Consider the following 20,340-nt stretch of genomic DNA (forward strand, 5'->3'; position numbering starts at 1 on the left):
GAAGACCAGTTAATGATCGAAATTAATAATAATTAATTTAATAAAGGCTTTCCTCCTCTTGTTAACTTTGTGAGTGCCCGGATCGTCTCTCTATTTTCTAAACATTTTCTTACTCTAATCTTTGCTTATGGGGGTCCCTGGAAAAAAATATTTGGACATGTGGGTCCGTGGCCAAATACATATTGGGGGTCCTTGACATGAAAGAGTTTGAGCACCACTCATAGCGGCATACATTTTTCAGAAAAGGAATAGAATTTAGAAGACATTTTTAGAATGGGCCTCAGGTATTAATGGTTTAGCTTGTGTCATACAGCCTCAGGGTAAAGATATAATGACATTTATTATCTTGTCTCTTTATTCAGCCAGTTAATAATCAGACAATCCGATGTCTGTGTGTGTGTCTGTCTGTCTATACACTCCACAGTCTCGTCTGTCAATCATTAGCAGGTTGTGCCAATTTGCACAGTACTAGACAGACAGACAGACAGACAGACAGACAGACAGACAGACAGACAGACAGACAGACAGACAGACAGACAGACAGACAGACAGACAGACAGACAGACAGACAGACAGACAGACAGACAGACGGAGAGACAGACAGACAGACAGACAGACAGACAGGGGGAGGTGGGGGGGAGAGAGAGGGAGACAGAGAGAATATGAGAAACAGAGGGAAGTAAGTGGGTTGTTGTTTGCAGTCATGTCTGTCAATCATTACCCAACTGTGCCCATTCCAAGACCAGTTTTCTCACTGTGTGCGTGCGTGCGACATGCGTGCGTGCACGTGTGTGCGCCTGCGTGCATGCGTGTGTATGTGCGTGTTTGTCTGTCTGTCTGTCTAAGGAAGTGTGAGAGCTGGGCAGCTGCAGGCTTAGAGAAGGAGACTAAAATTAGACTCCCACCCATAGATATTTCTCCAAGGAGTGTGTGTTTGTGTGTGTGTGTGTGTGTGTGTGTGTGTGTGTGTGTGTGTGTGTGTGCGCGCACATGTGTCTGTGTGTGTGTGTGTGTGTGTGTGTGTGTGTGTGTGTCTGTGTGTGTGTGTGTGTGTGTGTGTGTGTGTGTGTGTGTGTGTGTGACCATAGTCATACCCCCTCAGTTTGCTGTCCTGCTATGGAGATCCAACTGGAATCTCGACTGAAATGCCACCCGAAATTAGAGAGCCCTCAGCGTCTGTGTGTGTGTGTGTGTGTGTGTGTGTGTGTGTGCGTGCGTGCGTGCGTGCGTGCGTGCGTGCGTGCGTGCGTGCGTGCGTGCGTGCGTGCGTGCGTGCGTGCGTGCGTGCGTGCGTGCGTGCGCGGAATGTTCCTGTGTAGTGGAATGCTGGGAAAGAGACTATTGGTCTGCCTGGCTGACATTCTACACAAGCGTCTACAATGTCTAAGAGAAATATATCTCCCACTCTCACTCTCTCACACACACACACACACACACACGCACGCGCGCACGCACACACACACGCACACACACCCTTGATTTTGATTTTATCTGCATAATTCAATCTGATTCTGTTTATATATATATATAATCTGATCATGTCAGCATGTAGTAAGAGACAGGACTGGACAAACAAAATCTGATTTTGCTGTTTGAAAGAAGACATGGATTAATTCTACATCAGGGGTGCCCATTACGTCGATCGCGGTCGACCAGTCAATCGCAAGCGCTGCGCAGGTAGACCGCTTGGCCCTGCCATGAAAAAAATAAAAATAAAAATCCTCGCCTCGGGCAGGCGGCGGCGGCGGCGGCGGCGGCTTTAAAACCCCCCACAATGCAGTGCCTTGTTTTCAAGTGTGGGGAACAAACAAACAAATTAAAAGGATATCTATCCATCATTGTTCATATAACAAGATGCGCGCGGCAAAGAAGCCTAAAACATATCACTTCCATGCAGAGTGGGAATAAGATTATTTTTTCACGATGTCACATTGCAAGTCCAACTGCGTTTGCCTTACTCGAGCCCATCGCTACATTCATGTGCTTCCCATTCAGAAGCTGATGTTGATTCCATTGCCTCGAAAATAGCAACACTTTTTAACATGAACTCTTCTGCGTTGGAGAATGAGATCATGGCGCTGCAGGCTGACATACAGTTAAAGTTGCGCGCCCGCGATGGAGAGTTTTGGAACTTACTCGTGGAGGAAAAGTATCCAAAAATCAGGACTTGTGCAGTCTCGCTCACAGCGTTATTTGGCTCCACATATTTATGTGAATCAGCGTTTTCCCACATGAAGATAATTAAGTCCAAATATCGTTCCACGTTGACGGACGCTCATTTGGAGGCCTGTTTAAGACTAGCTGTCAGCAGTGACTGTCCGGATTACGCAGCGCTGACGGACTCCATTCAGTGCAAGGCTGCAAGCAGTCATCTGATTAAAGGGATAGTTCAGATGTTTTTAACTTAAATTGTATGAAATACTTCCCATTAATATAGTGGTTGCAACTGTATTAATTGATTGCCAGAGTCCTGTGGTGGGAGTTCTGCTCTGGTTGAGTTGAGTGGTGCATTATTCCTTCATGTGATTGTGTATGCTTTTTATGTGTGATACTTTTAATATTTGTAACATTTTATGAGCAATATGTTATTACAAATTGAAATTGATTGACGTTATTACAAAGAGTAACTTTAACAAAAAATCTCTTCTTTGCAATGTGGGGTAACTGAAAAGGTAAATAAATATAATTGATTTTGAAACAGTCCTAATGCCTTAATGTTATTTATTTTGAGTATTTTAAGCAATGGGATAATAATTTTTTGGTTGGTAGATCACCTTGAGCTGGCAATTTTAAAAGTAGACCTCAAGTCAAAAAAGTGTGGGCACCCCTGTTCTACATAGACCGAAGAGATGGAGTGGACAGCAGGGAAAAGCTGAGGGCAGATGAGGATAGAAAAGAGAAGAGGAGAAGAGAAGAGAAGAGAAGAGAAGAGAAGAGAAGAGAAGAGAAGAGAAGAGAAGAGAAGAGAAGAGAAGAGAAGAGAAGAGAAGAGAAGAGAAGAGAAGAGAAGAGAAGAGAAGAGAAGAGAAGTACACATTTAGTGTTCCTTACATTGAGAAGTGCTTGAGTTTGGACTCTATGCTGCGGTGTCTCATGCACATCCTGGTCAATGCAGAGCCAATGTCTCTGGTCCCACCTGAAATGCAAACAACACAACAATATTATAAATAACACAAGCACTACATAACCATGAGTCTTGAATGAATGAATGGGGCAGTGACATAACTTCATCCATCTATCGTTCCATCAATATGTCCCTTGTTTCATCTCTACAGGTATCCATCCATCCATCCATCTGTCCCTCATTTAAAGGGGAATACCATTCTGTGTGGCCTAGAACTAGAAGTCCAGGTCTATAACTCGGCTCATTTGATCAGTGACAACCGAGAGGTATATTCTGCAGGCCAGAAAGTACACCTTCCCTAATCCATCATCCATCGATCCATCCAATGATTCATCCATCCATTTACCCATCCCTCCATCAATCCAGCCATCAATCAATCCATTCCTCTATTCATCTATCCATGATCCTTCATTCATCCGTCCATCCATCCATAAATAATCAGACACATCATGTTCAATACTGTGCAGCTGAATGCAGTACATTGTACATTGTACATGTACATGTACATTGCAGCTAGGAGTCCATTAGGAACATGCAGTGGTATGGGTTAGTGAATGAGCTGCTTTGTGTGCCAGACATGCACACATACCACACAGGCCAGTGTCAACTGAGACTGACCAATGCCACATTTTTGAGTCCTAGACAACCGATTATGTTTTGACCAATAGTTTGCAAAGTCAAACGTTCTATTTAAGAAATAATTTAACTTATAAACAAATATATCATTTTGGATATAAAATGGATGTAAAAAATAAAAGAAACTTGAAAACTTTTGAAAGATTTCACGTCCAATGATATGACCAAAAACAGTGACATCAGGTTGAAAGTGGTAAAGAATTGGCTCCATGGCTGGTCCGGGCACATACAGTAGGCTGCTAAGTGTGTGCCCCCCCCCCCAATTGCAGAGAGTAATGTTCTAAAATGTTAAATAACGGCCAGGCCGATAATCATGAATGGGGACTGGATGGATAAACTACTACAACTTGGTGGCAAAAAGGAGACTGTGGAGACAGAAACACAATGAAACATTGCAGGTCAAAAAGACGTCTCCATGAGAATATTCCTAACATGCAATCACAGCACGGTGACAGCTGTGACAAAAAGGACAAAGTTAGAGAGAACAGGGAGAGAGAGAGAGAGAGAGAGAGACAGAGAGAGAGAGAGACAGAGAGAGAGGAGAAAGGAACATTGAGGTCAAATGTGAGGTTTCACACCATGGTTCAGATAAACATGTCTCAACTCTGTGATGAGTGACAGAGGTCACTGAGATGAGACAGATGGCTAGTTGTTTTAATTAATTAACTCATGCTGGAAACTGTGGAAAGGGGGCTTCCTGTGACTTCACAGACAGAGCATTTTCACTGGTGACACAATAGTAAGAATATTGAAGATGAGGGTAGGAAGTCAGCTAGCTTATCCAGCTCCCAGTTCCAACAGCTGCAGAAGTTTGCATTTGTATTTTTTATTCTCATCATACATTAGACTTAAGTACAGTAATCCACCATCATTACAAGACTGTAGGTGGCTGCCCCAAAATCTGAGTGCAGGAATCCATTTTCAGTGCAGGGGTGGAAAGATAACGTTTTAGCACTGGGGCGGGTAATAACTGGACTTCTGTCTACTGGTTTTGGCATACTTATGTGCCTAAAAGTAAACATTTGTACATTTGAAGAAGGAAAGTTGCAATTAAAAAGTGGACAAACTGTGGTCCGCTTAAGTTCTTTCATTAGCGTACTTTGACACAGAGATCTTGGGACAGTGCCTAGAGAATGCGCTGGAGACTGGTGGTGATTCTAACAAGCTGATTGTCCACAGTGGAGCCGCTGAAAGACCACTAGCTGGGAGGCTAAGCACAAAAACCTGACGTTGATTGACAGAACCATTGTCTTGCTGCTCAGTATGACTGGGTTGCTTCTCTGTTGGACTGACAACACTGCTGTGTGTGTGTGTGTGTGTGTGTGTGTGTGTGTGTGTGTGTGTGTGTGTGTGTGTGTGTGTGTGTGTGTGTGTGTGTGTGTGTGTGTGAGAGAGAGAGAGGACGAGAGACAGTGTGTGTATGACGCACTGTGCATGTATACAGTAGGTAACAGTGTGTGTGATGTTCTGTTCCATGTGTGAGAGAGTATATTCATATTTCAAAGAATCTGTGAGATGAGTGCTGACATGTTGCTGTGTGTGTGCATGCATGCACGAGCGGCGTGTGCGCGTGCGTGTGTACATAAAGCAGGGACTGCACTCTCACACACACACGCACACACACACACACACACACACACACACACACACACACACACACACACACAAGAAAAATCACACTTGTGTGATGTAACAGTATCATCATACATCATCATCGCCACATTCCGTGATCAGCCAATCAAATCATCACAAATGTGGTACACACAAACACACAACGCTGGGCATAGTAGGCCCCTCAAAAAATGTAGATGTACAAATAAAACAGTCTCCCCCCCTCTAAAAAGCCTAGTAAAGATTTATTTAAAACAGAAAACATGAATGTTTTTATTTTGGCTAGTCAGGGGAGGCAAGCGGGTCCAAAGATTTCCAAACATAACAAAAAACATTCCAACTGTAACCGTGCACATTAAAATCCTCAGTGATAATGTATCCATTTGTAACTCTGACAAAATGTAACAGAATCAAATCAAATGGACCCTCGCAGGTCCATTTGGGTCAGATGCCGATCCAAGTGAAATGAACGCGGTTTGACGGCGTAGGGTCTGTGGGAATCCCCCATGCAGGATAACGTGGATACACAACAGTCAATGTGACTAAATGGCCCTCTTGTCTCGGCTGCAGGGTTTAGAACAGGTTGAATGGGTGCATAGTCTGTGGTGTCAAAGTGGAAGAGTGTGGCACCAGACCGGGGTCTCAAACCAACCTTCTTTATGTCCAGTCAATCTCCCTCTGCCTGTCTCCATCTCTCTCTCTCTCTCTCTCTCTCTGAACTGTGAATGTCAATCTGTCTCAAGCCAACACTTTGGATAATGTATGAGAATATGTGCAGTGAATATGACTTAAAAGCAGTCTTGTCCCGGACTGCTACATATACAGTATGCTTAACTGAATAAATCGGGTCTTTTAGGGGGTTTCAAAGTCACAGCCAGTATCAGGTCTCTGAAAACATTATGTGTAAAATGACTTGCATTCACACAATGTAGCGTAGATTCTCTCTCTCTCTCATCTGTGTGATACAAACAGTGGCCATTGGTCAGTCAAGCACTGGGAGAGAGTGAGTTTGACCACTCTATAACTAACACACACACACACACACACACACACACACACACACACACACACACACACACACACACACACACACACACACACACACACACACACACACACACACACACACACACACACACACACACACACACACACACCTACAGCCTTACAAATTGTCGCAATGAACATTTTTGACAATAACGAAGTGACCAAAACAGGGATGTCAAGTTGAAAGTGGTTCATACATAACGCTAGCACTTACAAAGACAAGGGTGTGATACTGTGATAGTGAATGAGGATATTCTACATGGGGCACAGGGTTCAACCCCCCGTCCGTCCGTCCGTCCGTCAACTATGCATCACTACACTCCCATTGAGGCCCATTCATGACTTCCAAATGGTTCTTTCCATCCAGCCATCTATCCACCATTCACCCTGCACCGTGAAGTGCTTGTTTTTCCACAGGGTGTGGTTAGTGTGCGCCATAAGAGGCCCCTCTGTCATAATAACACCATCTCCTATACTCATTCTTTCATTCATTTATTGTATCCATCCATCTTTCTTTCCCTAGCTGTGAGTGCTTGTTATTCCAATGGGTGTGGTTTGTAGATGCCTAGTGGAAGCCTCTCTTGCCATTTCGACAAACCGCAGAAGAAAAAAACTCCCCACGCCCCTCCCGTCTGCGTGGTTTGGTCCACACTGTGGAGAACGCACGGCGGAACACTCCATCTCTGCTCAGTGGAGGGGTGGTACAACATATCATTAATACCGCTGATGAAGGCACAGGGACACTTATTGTTTGATTACATGGATGTGAGAGGAAGAATGAGTGTTTATGTTTGACACAGGCCAAAATAAACGGAGAGAAACAGAGAGAGAGAGGCATTTGGTACTAGCATCCAGATCATTTGTCTCAGACCCAGTCGTATCACTGGCTTTTGGTGTGTGTGCGTGCGTGCGTGTCCAGTGCCTTTTCTGGTGCTTGCACGCCCGTCTCTTCCTCTCTCGCTCTTTCTTCTACATCTGTTTTCTGTCAAACGTGTCACACCTCTTTGACAGCTGTGGTCAATGACTGAATATGCCAGTGTTCATTTTGAAATCAGACGGCCCGTCTATGACTGCAGATGTCAGCGGTGCTCTGTAAAAAGTTTCAGTTTAATTGTGAGAGTATAAATGGACCCTTATTTGCTACATTCAGGGTCTTACTGTGTGTGTGGCAAGGCAACCCCAAGCCAGAACCTAAGTGGTGCTTTTCTTGCCAGTAGAAACATTCATGTGGCCGTGTTATCTATTCCATGTGTAAAAAGGGACTTCTCACAGCAGGATACTTACTTCATGGGGACTCCTCTATGTGTGCCAGTTACCATGGAAACGTGTGTGTGTGTGTGTGTGTGCGTGCGTGCGTGCGTGCGTGTGTGTACTGTGCACACGAGCAAGTGCACGCGAGCTCCTATAGTGTTGCTGGGCTGCAAACCTTCAACTTTCTGTTGTTTAAGACTAAACTGATTGACAGCCATTCACTTCTGCAGAAAACAGTGCAGCCAGCATGCAAGCCAGCCAACACATGGAGGCCAATAAATGCACACTCCACAGTGGGGTGTGATGTGATTTTAGGGGTACAAAGGTTCATCGAATTCAATTCAATTAAGAAAATGAATAGATTTGAATAAAATAGCAATATTGTAGATCACTATTTCACTATTCTTTGCGTGACACCACTGCACAACAAGGTTGATCATAAAAAACTGGATTTGGATTTTTTTTCCCTTCATGACGATTCAGTGATTTATTAGTTGCTTCATTATTCGATTATGCAATAAAGTAATCAATAGAATAATTGCTAAGAAGATAATGGCTAGTTGCAGCCCTAGTGGATTTGTATGAATTGTGTTTACAACATTTGACATTGTGTGTATTACAACTCTGACTCCAGACAAAGTACCTACTAACTCATAACTACTGTCTACTCGTCTGTCTGACACCTACTGACCCCTGGATAGAAATAGTTGCATCGGTAGCTGGCCACACACACACACACACGTGTGTGTGTGTGTGTGTGTGTGTGTGTGTGTGTGTGTGTGTGTGTGTGTGTGTGTGTGTGTGTGTGTGTGTGTGTGTGTGCATGCGTGCGTGCAGGCGGCATAGCTGACTGTCAGTAAAATAGCTGCTGTGTGAGTGTGTGTGACATGGCTGCTCAGTCAGAAGGCTTGTGCCCATCCTTGTACCGCCAACTCTTCTAACCCAACTCACAAACACCATACACTAAAATCCTCACTGATAATTTAATACATGTGTTCACTTAGAAATAGAGTCCAAGGTGATACAGGCACATCCAAAATATATTTTAACAGCTGTGGGACAACAACACATACACAGAGAAGGAGAATCCGCACACTGTAGGTGCTCCCACAGTCCCATGATCAACTTTTAATGGACAATGTTTCAACCCAACAGGTCTTCATCTGGTCTGCGACAAATATGCAATAGGCATGTTTAAAGGGGTGTTCGGGTATTTAAACATTGTGACAGACATGACAATTCCGAGTTTGTATGTGTGTCATCGAGAGACAGACAAAGTGTGAGGCCATTTGCAACTAAATCTATGTCCTCAAGCACTCTTTACGCCTGTTCCTTGGAATGTCACACTCCGCTGACAGGAGCGGTGTGTGCAAGGCATGTCTGACCTTAAAAATAGGATGGGCATAAATATATAGGCTAATGGCTCTGGAATCACCATAAAGACAGTCTAGTTAGTCATAGTATTACTTGCATTGCTTGTAGCAGACAAGTTACACAATGATATGACAGCCGTCACATAATGTACAATCTGATATCCCATCGTCAAAAAATAAAGGAAAAACAGTGCCCTCTTTTCCTTTGAACAGTCTGTCTGGAGAGACTACATACTGTATAATGGAACTACATATAGGCTTTAGGTCATCTCACAGGCGAGATACTGTACTGCTGCTACCTAGGATGTTTGGCAGGATGTTATGTAAAGAATACTCTATTGTCCAATTGTCTCTATTTATGTAACAGGATTACATTTCAGAATGCTGAAAGAATATGATACTTGAGATGCTATGTGCTATGCTATGCTATGTGACACAATCAATAAGGAAACGGCATCAGAATGGTGCTAAGCCTTAACAGTTCCAGGAAACCGGTATAAGACAGAACTCAGTTCTAGAAACATTTTTGGGAACATGTGGCCCATATCCCGTCCCCACTTTTCCTGTTAATAATAGGCCTCTGACTATTTTAAGCACAGGCACAAGTACTGATGTTAATGTACTTTATGTGTGTGTGTGTGTGTGTGTGTGTGTGTGTGTGTGTGTGTGTGTGTGTGTGTGTGTGTGTGTCCTCCCCTGAAATTAGATCAATGGTACTATTTCTAGTAAACCAACAGAGGAACACATCTGCTACGCATTAAATGCATGAGAAGGTCTACATCGCCACAATGACCACCGCGATACGGAGGGGCAGTGGAGGGGAGGGAGGGCAAAAGAATGAAAACAGTGTCCACTCTAGAGTCAAGTGAGCAGTCTATTTTTGGCACAGCCACCCACCTTTTCTTTCCACCTTTAAATAGCTTCTGCCTTGTCATTACACAGGAGGAGGAGGAGGAGGAGGAGAGAGAAGGAGGGATGGAGTAGTCATGGAAGGGCATAGACGATAGAAAGAGGGTAAGCAGGTCTGGGTGGGGTTTTAACATCTCAATCAGATACAGGCTGGCTAAGCTAAACCTCAAACGCTGTGTATGGTGAACAGATGCTCCCCGTCAACCGAGGGCTAGTGGTTACACTGATAACAGACTGTACAGCTGGGCACACACACACACACACACACACACACACACAGCTGGACAGGGACAAGGCGACCAGCTAATTAGAGAGAAAACGCCAAGATGAGAGGGACACAAGCGTGCGCACACACACACACACACACACACACACACACACACGATTGCAGTGACCAAATTGGTATGGACTCGACATCCATTTTTTCCTTCCCAGATAACCAGATCTAATTATTTGTGCCATTTGGTGAGGTGGTGAGGTGAAGAGAAACCCCTTCAAAAAGCAGGGAAACACCACCATGGTGTCAACTAGGGCCACTCCCCCAGGTGAAAGAGCTGTAAGACTCAGTGGAGTGGCAGAGCTGTGAGTCAGCTGTACGCTCCCATTCTGACTCACATACCGCTACATTCCAATGATGCCTGTTCGCAAGACATGACAGATGACACACACACACACACACACACACACACACACACACACACACACACACACACAGCAGCAGCAGTTGGCACACTTAAAAGTGCCACCCACGCAGCATAGATACATGCTAGTATAAGCCTAGAATTTCTCCACCTCATGCCCCCCCCCCCCCCCCCCGCCCAATTTAATTGCCCCAATTTCATTTTGAAATTCTCCATGTTTACTATAACACCCCCCCCCCCCCTCAACCCATCACAAACCCACTGAAAGAAGACCTCCTTGCTGAACAGGTGCAGCCCGGACCAACGAGCTGGGGCTGATATGGGTCTTTGCAGTTGGGGGTGCTTTACATTTATGCCGCCGAAACACACCCACCCACGCTAGCATTGCATTCATTCACAACATTCTGGGTAATTGTTTATAGTTGTTGATTTATCAATGAACATTTGATCCAATCTGCCTACATTCTCTGGTTGTCCTGTCCTAAGATATCTGCACTGTAAATTCCCTCCACTGCTTTGTTCCACCTACATTACATTGTCACTACAATGCTACATCACACCCCAAATAATAATTCCCCAATTTTTTTTTCTTTCAGTCTTTCAATTATTAGATCCAGTTCACTCAGGAGCATTCCCATTTTTAACAGGTTCAATCGGTTCATATGTATGAACCTAGAAGAGGTGAGATAATATTTGAAAGACCAAATGAATGGATCAGTCAATGGTGATGAGAGGTGGGTGCCATGGTCAATGCCTGGAATAGTCTGCTCTGTTTTTGGGGCCTGCTGTGTTTCCCTGGGAACCAAAGCCCACCTTCTAATCCATCAATACTGGAGCTGCTGACAGACAGTCAGCAAGTCCGTCTGCCCACACTTCCCTCCGCAACACATGGATGGACGCACACACACACACACACACACACACACACACACACACACACACACACACACACACACACACACACACACACACACACACACACACACACGCGCTGTGGTGTGGTGTGACCAATGCAGACACATACTGTACATCTCAGAATTGTGTGAGTGCAGTCCATGGCAGCTGTCATCCAAAACATGTAGTGTAGCAGCAGGAGAGGAATGAATGATAAGGATAGACTTAAAGAAGAAAGGCAAAATAAATCTTCAAAGTTGACTGAAATAGCCATTCTACAAGGGATGCGATGCACTGTGAGCTTGTAGATCGGCTATTTTTGTCTCCACCAGGCCGAAGGCATGGGGAGAGTATGTTTTGCACTCCGTCCGTCCATGTGTCCGTCCGTCTGTGACCAGCTAATCTCCGGCACCGTTGACCCGGTCAATGCCAAATTTTTACTCCTACAGATTCTTTCCAAAAGTCCCGCAAATCGTTATACATCTAACTCTATAGTCATGTGTTCAAGATGGATCTGTCCCATATTTCCTATTCCATCCGAATTGGCTAACATTGGCTTTCAAAGTTTGCAGGATTGGCCCTTTCCTACTAGGCTGAGGAATATATCCCACCCTTTTCACATTGGTCTGTTATAGCGCCACCAACAGGTGGATTTTTGCAAAACACATTTTTGGAAGAAAATTCCTCAAATCATCCAATTGCCATCAATGGTGTAAGAAGAAATGGCACCCTTTTCACATTGGCCTATTATAGCGCCATCAGGAGGCCACAACCTGACCTGGACTGGTGGAGACCTGTGCCCCGAGGGGCACTTTCTATAGTTACTACTATAGGAGTATAGGCCATATAGGGAATAAGTAAGGGATAATGTACGGCTGGGAGGTCATTGTTGATAGATAAATCACCAACAGGCTGATTTATCTATCAACAATGACCACCCAGCCATATACATTATCCCGCTTATTACACGCTACTTAATACACAAATTAATAAATTGACCCAAAAGTGACAACAAAACAAAGTATTTCTTTGCTTACTTAGTTACGGTAATGAAAGTTATTCCAAGTTGGCCCCGCAGCTAGAGCGCAACGAGTCGCCTCAGAAACAAGGAAGTGAGTGTTGACCATATAAGGGAACCACTGGACTACAACATGACCATATAAGAGAACCACTGGACTACATGACCATATAAGGGAACCACTGGACTACAACATGACCATATAAGGGAACCACTGGACTACAACATGACCATATAAGAGAACCACTGGACTACATGACCATATAAGGGAACCACTGGACTACAACATGACCATATAAGGGAACCACTGGACTACAACATGACCATATAAGAGAACCACTGGACTACATGACCATATAAGGGAACCACTGGACTACAACATGACCATATAAGGGAACCACTGGACTACATGACCAAATAAGGGAACCACTGGACTACAACATGACCATATAAGGGAACCACTGGACTACAACATGACCATATAAGAGAACCACTGGACTACATGACCATATAAGGGAACCACTGGACTACAACATGACCATATAAGAGAACCACTGGACTACAACATGACCATATAAGAGAACCACTGGACTACATGACCATATAAGGGAACCACTGGACTACAACATGACCATATAAGGGAACCACTGGACTACATGAGCATATAAGGGAACCACTGGACTACAACATGACCATATAAGGGAACCACTGGACTACAACATGACCATATAAGAAAACCACTGGACTACATGACCATATAAGGGAACCACTGGACTACAACATGACCATATAAGAGAACCACTGGACTACAACATGACCATATAAGGGAACCACTGGACTACAACATGACCATATAAGGGAACCACTGGACTACAACATGACCATATAAGAGAACCACTGGACTACATGACCATATAAGGGAACCACTGGACTACAACATGACCATATAAGGGAACCACTGGACTACATGACCATATAAGGGAACCACTGGACTACAACATGACCATATAAGGGAACCACTGGACTACAACATGACCATATAAGGGAACCACTGGACTACATGACCATATAAGAGAACCACTGGACTACATGACCATATAAGGGAACCACTGGACTACATGAGCATATAAGGGAACCACTGGACTACAACATGACCATATAAGGGAACCACTGGACTACATTACCATATAAGGGAACCACTGGACTACAACATGACCATATAAGGGAACCACTGGACTACATGACCATATAAGGGAACCACTGGACTACAACATGACCATATAAGAGAACCACTTTACTACAACTTGACCATATAAGAGAACCACTGGACTACATGACCATATAAGGGAACCACTGGACTACAACATGACCATATAAGGGAACCACTGGACTACATGACCATATAAGGGAACCACTGGACTACAACATGACCATATAAGGGAACCACTGGACTACAACATGACCATATAAGGGAACCACTGGACTACATGACCATATAAGAGAACCACTGGACTACATGACCATATAAGGGAACCACTGGACTACATGAGCATATAAGGGAACCACTGGACTACAACATGACCATATAAGGGAACCACTGGACTACATGACCATATAAGGGAACCACTGGACTACATGAGCATATAAGGGAACCACTGGACTACAACATGACCATATAAGGGAACCACTGGACTACATGAGCATATAAGGGAACCACTGGACTACAACATGACCATATAAGGGAACCACTGGACTACAACATGACCATATAAGGGAACCACTGGACTACATGACCATATAAGGGAACCACTGGACTACATGAGCATATAAGGGAACCACTGGACTACAACATGACCATATAAGGGAACCACTGGACTACATGACCATATAAGGGAACCACTGGACTACAACATGACCATATAAGGGAACCACTGGACTACATGACCATATAAGGGAACCACTGGACTACAACATGACCATATAAGAGAATCACTGGACTACAACATGACCATATAAGAGAACCACTGGACTACAACTTGACCATATAAGAGAACCACTGGACTACATGAGCATATAAGGGAACCACTGGACTACAACATGACCATATAAGGGAACCACTGGACTACATGACCATATAAGGGAACCACTGGACTACAACATGACCATATAAGAGAATCACTGGACTACAACATGACCATATAAGAGAACCACTGGACTACAACTTGACCATATAAGAGAACCACTGGACTACATGACCATATAAGGGAACCACTGGACTACAACATGACCATATAAGGGAACCACTGGACTACATGACCATATAAGGGAACCACTGGACTACAACATGACCATATAAGGGAACCACTGGACTACAACATGACCATATAAGGGAACCACTGGACTACATGACCATATAAGAGAACCACTGGACTACATGAGCATATAAGAGAACCACTGGACTACATGAGCATATAAGGGAACCACTGGACTACGACATGACCATATAAGGGAACCACTGGACTACATGACCATATAAGGGAACCACTGGACTACATGACCATATAAGGGAACCACTGGACTACATGACCATATAAGGGAACCACTGGACTACATGACCATATAAGGGAACCACTGGACTACATGAGCATATTAGTGGATGACGACTGAGTTCTGTTTTTACATAGAATGGCTTTGTCAACATCAAGGCTGCATGGTGATACTGATGGCTTTAGCCTCGGGTAATGAAACAACAGATGCAGCAGGAGAGTGTAACTCACACGCTTGTATGCAACCAGATGCTGTCAGCGTGGTGATTATTGATAGAATGAAAGTTGTTTTGAAAGATTATCCAAATATGACACTGTACACTGTACTTAGTACTTACACACGTCAAGTGATACTAACCGAGGAGTGACAGGGCAAATGGGAGCGATACAAAACAGGCAAAACAGACCTGACAGAAATTGGTCAGGGCTTTCCACCCCCAACCTCACAGTATGATGCAAGGGGAAAAATGGCCACCCTGTGAATAACCCACTGAGGTCAGGACAACCGTCGGCTGGGGATTAGTCATCTATCCGTCTCTGAGCAGACAGTATCTGACTGTCGAGGAATTGTGCCATAGCAAACAAAATGCATGAACGCTGGCAGTGGGCCAACTCATTTGTGACAGCACATAATTGCATACACTGTACGCCATACAGTATTCACAAACACACACATACACCAAAATACATTCACACACGTGTGCAACACACACCAACAGTGATGAACGCACGTAGACTAGACAGCCTACCTCGCAGACACCTACACATCTGTCCTCAGGCTGGCTTGGATATCATCTGTCTGTTATAGAGAGATGAATGACACTGAGGAATTTGAATTCTACTTCAGTCTCCAAGCGGGCAGAAGTTTTACAAACGTTGTTGTAAACGTGTAATCTATTGCATTTTGAACGGAACCTTCGCAGCTCTGCTTGTAAACTGTGTCAGTGTGCCACCGCAATGCAGTGCAATGCAGCCAGAATACAGATGGAGACTCAGTGGTATCCACATATAGGCCTACTTATCCTCTCTCTCTCTCACACCCTCTCCATCCCTTAGCTCTCCTCTAATCATCTCACCTTTACACCTCTACTGCTATCCTCTCTACTTTCTGTCTTACCATCAGAGCATTAATTTGTCTCTCTACGGTGTATAAATCATGCCTAAGGGTTAAAACCTGGAAAATGGCTCCAAACACCTCCGTCAACTAGCAGTACAGGGTTCATTTCCATCAATTCACAAAATGTTGCTTTCCTTGACACGGCAGGAGTTCACATCCAGGCTATTAAGAAATTATCTTTATATAACCCTATATACATTGTCGAATGGCATACCCCAGAGGTCTATACTAGACCCTCTACTTCTTTCCCTCTACACTAAATCTCTGCCGAAAACAGCAGATCTACAAGCTTGAACCTTTATTTGCGAATGGTGACCCCAGAAGAGGGATGCCATGGTTCAAGTGGTTAAATGAATAATGTACTGTATAGCGCCTGCAGATGAGAAACTTGAGATGTTCATATGGATGAAGTGAAGTGAAGTGAGCAGACGTGCTGTGTTGTATGTGTGTCAGTATGCCACTGCAGTGCTGCAGTAAGAATACTAATGACTGTATCATTGCCGCAACTTTCACTGTTTACATAGCATTTACCGTACGGGAGAGCAAGAAGAGATAGAGAAAGACAAAGATAGCATACAGGAGAGACTAAATGATGGCAAAGAATATGACGTAGAAATACTACACTGTAAACTACACCTCTCATATTTACTGTACTTATGTACGGGTTACGGTAAAATGAGGAGAAACGAGAGGAGATACAGTAAGAGGTCAGGAGCAGACAGGAACAGAGGAGAGGGCTTATATGTACCACCTCTGTGTGCGAGTGTAGTGTGAATGCTAACGAGGCCTTGAAGCTGGGGGTAAACAAGAGAAGCTAGCTGACTGCTGTGTCCATCAAACTCTCTCTCTCTCTCTCTCTTTCTCATTTAAATGCTTGCAGAGCTCCCTCTCCCCCCTCTCTCTCTCTCCCACCCATCATCTGTTTCACCTCCTTCCTCTTTTTACGTTCTGCCTCTTCTCTACGCCCCATAGTCTTTCGCTCACGGACTCTCATCGCATCCCTACTCTCCTATCTCCATTCCCGTCTTTCTTGTGCAGTGTTGGTACGTGAATGGATGCTAAAGTGACAAGTTGGAACCAATTAAGATAACAAGAAAGTATTGCTCTTGTCTGCAAAATGCTGCTATCCTTTCTCCTGTCATTCTGCTGTGTGGACCAACTAAATTATTTCTTATCTTGCACTTGGACTGCGTACTGTATGCAGCCCCCTTATTTGCAGACGGAAAAATGCTTCGTGAACACTTCGTGAACAATCATTAAAGCATCATTATTCTGGAGCACACTTATTTTTTGGACATTGCCCATTTCCTGTATTATACCTTGTTTTTGAGGTTTTGTTTCACAGGTTAAATGTTTGTTTTAGTTAAACAAACATTAAAAACGCTATTGACAATGGACAGAGTTTAATGTTTGTTTAGTCGCTAACACAAACATTAAATGCCATTAACAATAATGAGAGTTTAATGTTTGTTTTGTCTGTGTTTGTTTTACATCACCATTACAGCACCTAATCATAGCAACATGAGTTAGACTTTAATATATTAGCGCCCCTCACTTCACACAGGTGTGATTTTTATTTTTAAAACATATTATTTTATATTGTTAGCACAGTCTGGCAGAGCAGGCCACAGCCGCCACACCACCATTTCACTGCACATACTTATACTTATAGTACTGTCTATACTAAAGGTATATATAGATAGTGACAAATAAATCTCTTTAAATCTTGGCATCTGTCACAGGAACTACACCAATGGGAGAGAAATGTAACCTGACAGGTACACAGTAAACTCTAGTGTTGATTTAATTCCGAGAGTGTTAATGTTTCTTTTTTTTAACAAACATTTACAAATTTGCCACTTTTTCATTATAACACACCGGATTTTACGATTTAAAGTTGTTTTTAGGCTGTTAGGCACCCCAGCCGTGGTACTGGATGACTAGTATTCTCTCTGGATTTACTGAATATGGTATTCTACTTTAATTGTTTAATATTAGTAGAAACTTGGTAATCAGTAAGTAGGTAAATCACATAGTCTCACTGATTGAGCCTTGCAGAAAGCTGCAAAGCTAAATCAAAATTACTCAAGACTTTATTTACATCCTTAGACATGAAAGAAAGGAAGGAAAATATTATTCAGGTCAGAGAGATTAGCTTCCAAGTTCTGCCTGGAGATTGAAAACATGAACTATACTGCTGAATGGAGAACTATAGCATGTCATCTAGTATCTGGGCAGAGTTCTCTGGTGCTCTTGTGTCTATCTGTAGCCTACTGTCTTATCAGTTCTGTCTGAGTTTACAGATAATTTCTTCAGTCAGAGAGTGTTATAATAGTGGACAAGAAATATACTCTGAGTGTGTGTGTGTGTGTGTGTGTGTGTGTGTGTGTGTGTGTGTGTGTGTGTGTGTGTGTGTGTGTGTGTGTGTGTGTGTGTGTGTGTAGACTGCGCACGGCGTGCATGCATGCGTGCCCGGCGTGCGTGCGTGTGTGCGTGTGTGCATGCATATGTGTACCCTTGCCAGTGAACAGTCTCTAGGCAGAAATGATATGCTAATTTATACTTACATTAAGTTAATTACTTGACTGTTACTGTGCTGTTGAGCAGATGTTGGCATTAGCTCATGATCGCAGCACATATCTAGGTCAGAGAGGAATTTCATAGCCTTCCCGTTTTGTGTGTATGGGGGAGGGCTGAAACATTTCACTCTGATCTCCCTCTCTCTCTCTCTTGTTAGACTCAGTTCTCTCTCTCTCTGATCTATAGTTCTCTTTTTGATTTATTCAGTATTAGTGTGCATCGTGGCCTCTGGGATAAAGATTAGTTCTGACCTCTCTCTGTGTATGTTGTACCACACTGTTACAGGGGTGCCCAGGTTAATCTAGTCATTAAGTAGTTGACCAATTTAGTGAGGGGTGATGCCAAGGATTAATGGGATCTTTTGCAGGGAACTAGACATGTCATGGCAAGGCAAACAACATTTTATTTAAACACTTTCCAGATTGACCAGCTGTTTTGGTGCATATTGGGGGGAAAAAAGAAAGTCTCTATTATGACTAAAATGAACAATCTGTTCAGTATATGTGGGCAGGCAGAGAGAGAGAGTCACATCATTAATAGGATCAACTATATGAACATCATTCATTGTCTGGTGTTTAGAAGTGTCCCTACATACTTATACACATATTTGTAGACTGAATTATACATGCTACAGCCTTATTGGCAAATTGAGCTACAGTATCTTAGGGTATAATTTTGAAGTAGAGGCAACAGCAGCGGTTATTTTCAAATCATAAAGCCATAAACTTTCACGTCCTACTGCTACGTGTTGGGTAATGAGCACTGACCCACATGTGCCACTTCTACCTGTGATCCCCTGGAATGACAAGTCATGTTAAATATTTACTGGGACGAGGGCAGAGGTACATAGTACTGTAGTTCCTCTTACTGGGACGAGGGCAGAGGTACATACATAGTACTGTAGTTCCAACAGGTGAGTCATGATGGGATGTGAGTCATGTTTATCTGTGCGGCATGGTCGGCTTTCAGCAACGGTGAACTGAGTGGTGTCATAATCTAATAAGGATCAGAGATAAAAAATGCATTTGTGTGGTGTCGTTAAGATAAAAATAGGGTTTTATGAGAGTTTCACAAGCTGTCAAGGCCATCTGCTGCAAGTTTGCCACCGGTTATTGGCTTCCTTGTCAAATTTGTGGAGAGCGGGAAAAAGATGCCAAGCTGGGGTTAACTGGAATGTTGTAGACAAGATATGACATGTCTAATATAATCAACGGTTTCCATTCAGAGCACTTAAATGATCAATATGTTGTTCTCATCAGTGTGTGGAAAGAGCAGTATAGGAGGCTGAGATAAAACCATTAATACCTTGTTAGAATAGAAATCGATAATATCCCTTCTGCTTTTTCCGGTCAAAAACAAGATGGCAAAGTGGTTAAGAGAGAAACAGTAGATTTAACATATCTCATCTGGGGCAGATGAAAGGATGACGTAGCAGTATTGGTTACACAGTCAAATGCCCAGTGTTCATTTACCTCGGAGTAACACCCTCAGAGTCCAGGGTTTAGATACCCACTGGGACTTAAAAAGAAAACAATGAAGGAAAAGAAAAACTAAACGTCTACAATAATGTAGTCTACTACAAACCACTTTGGA

General features: G+C 43.4%; 1 protein-coding gene across 3 annotated transcripts in view; it reads right to left on the reverse strand.

Annotated features, from left to right (window-relative positions):
* LOC310855892 (protein MTSS 1-like) overlaps nt 1–20,340 on the reverse strand; it is a 78,689-nt gene that overhangs the window by 24,222 nt on the left and 34,127 nt on the right. For all 3 annotated transcript variants that reach the window (XM_083761063.1, XM_083761062.1, XM_083761061.1), the window contains exon 4: nt 3,052–3,136. In XM_083761063.1, coding sequence (XP_083617189.1) covers nt 3,052–3,136 — 85 coding nt within the window. The remainder of the gene's footprint in view (nt 1–3,051; nt 3,137–20,340) is intronic.

The sequence above is a fragment of the Protomyctophum parallelum genome (assembly GCF_964188405.1).
Source record: "Protomyctophum parallelum genome assembly, chromosome: 3".
Classification (NCBI taxonomy): domain Eukaryota; kingdom Metazoa; phylum Chordata; class Actinopteri; order Myctophiformes; family Myctophidae; genus Protomyctophum; species Protomyctophum parallelum.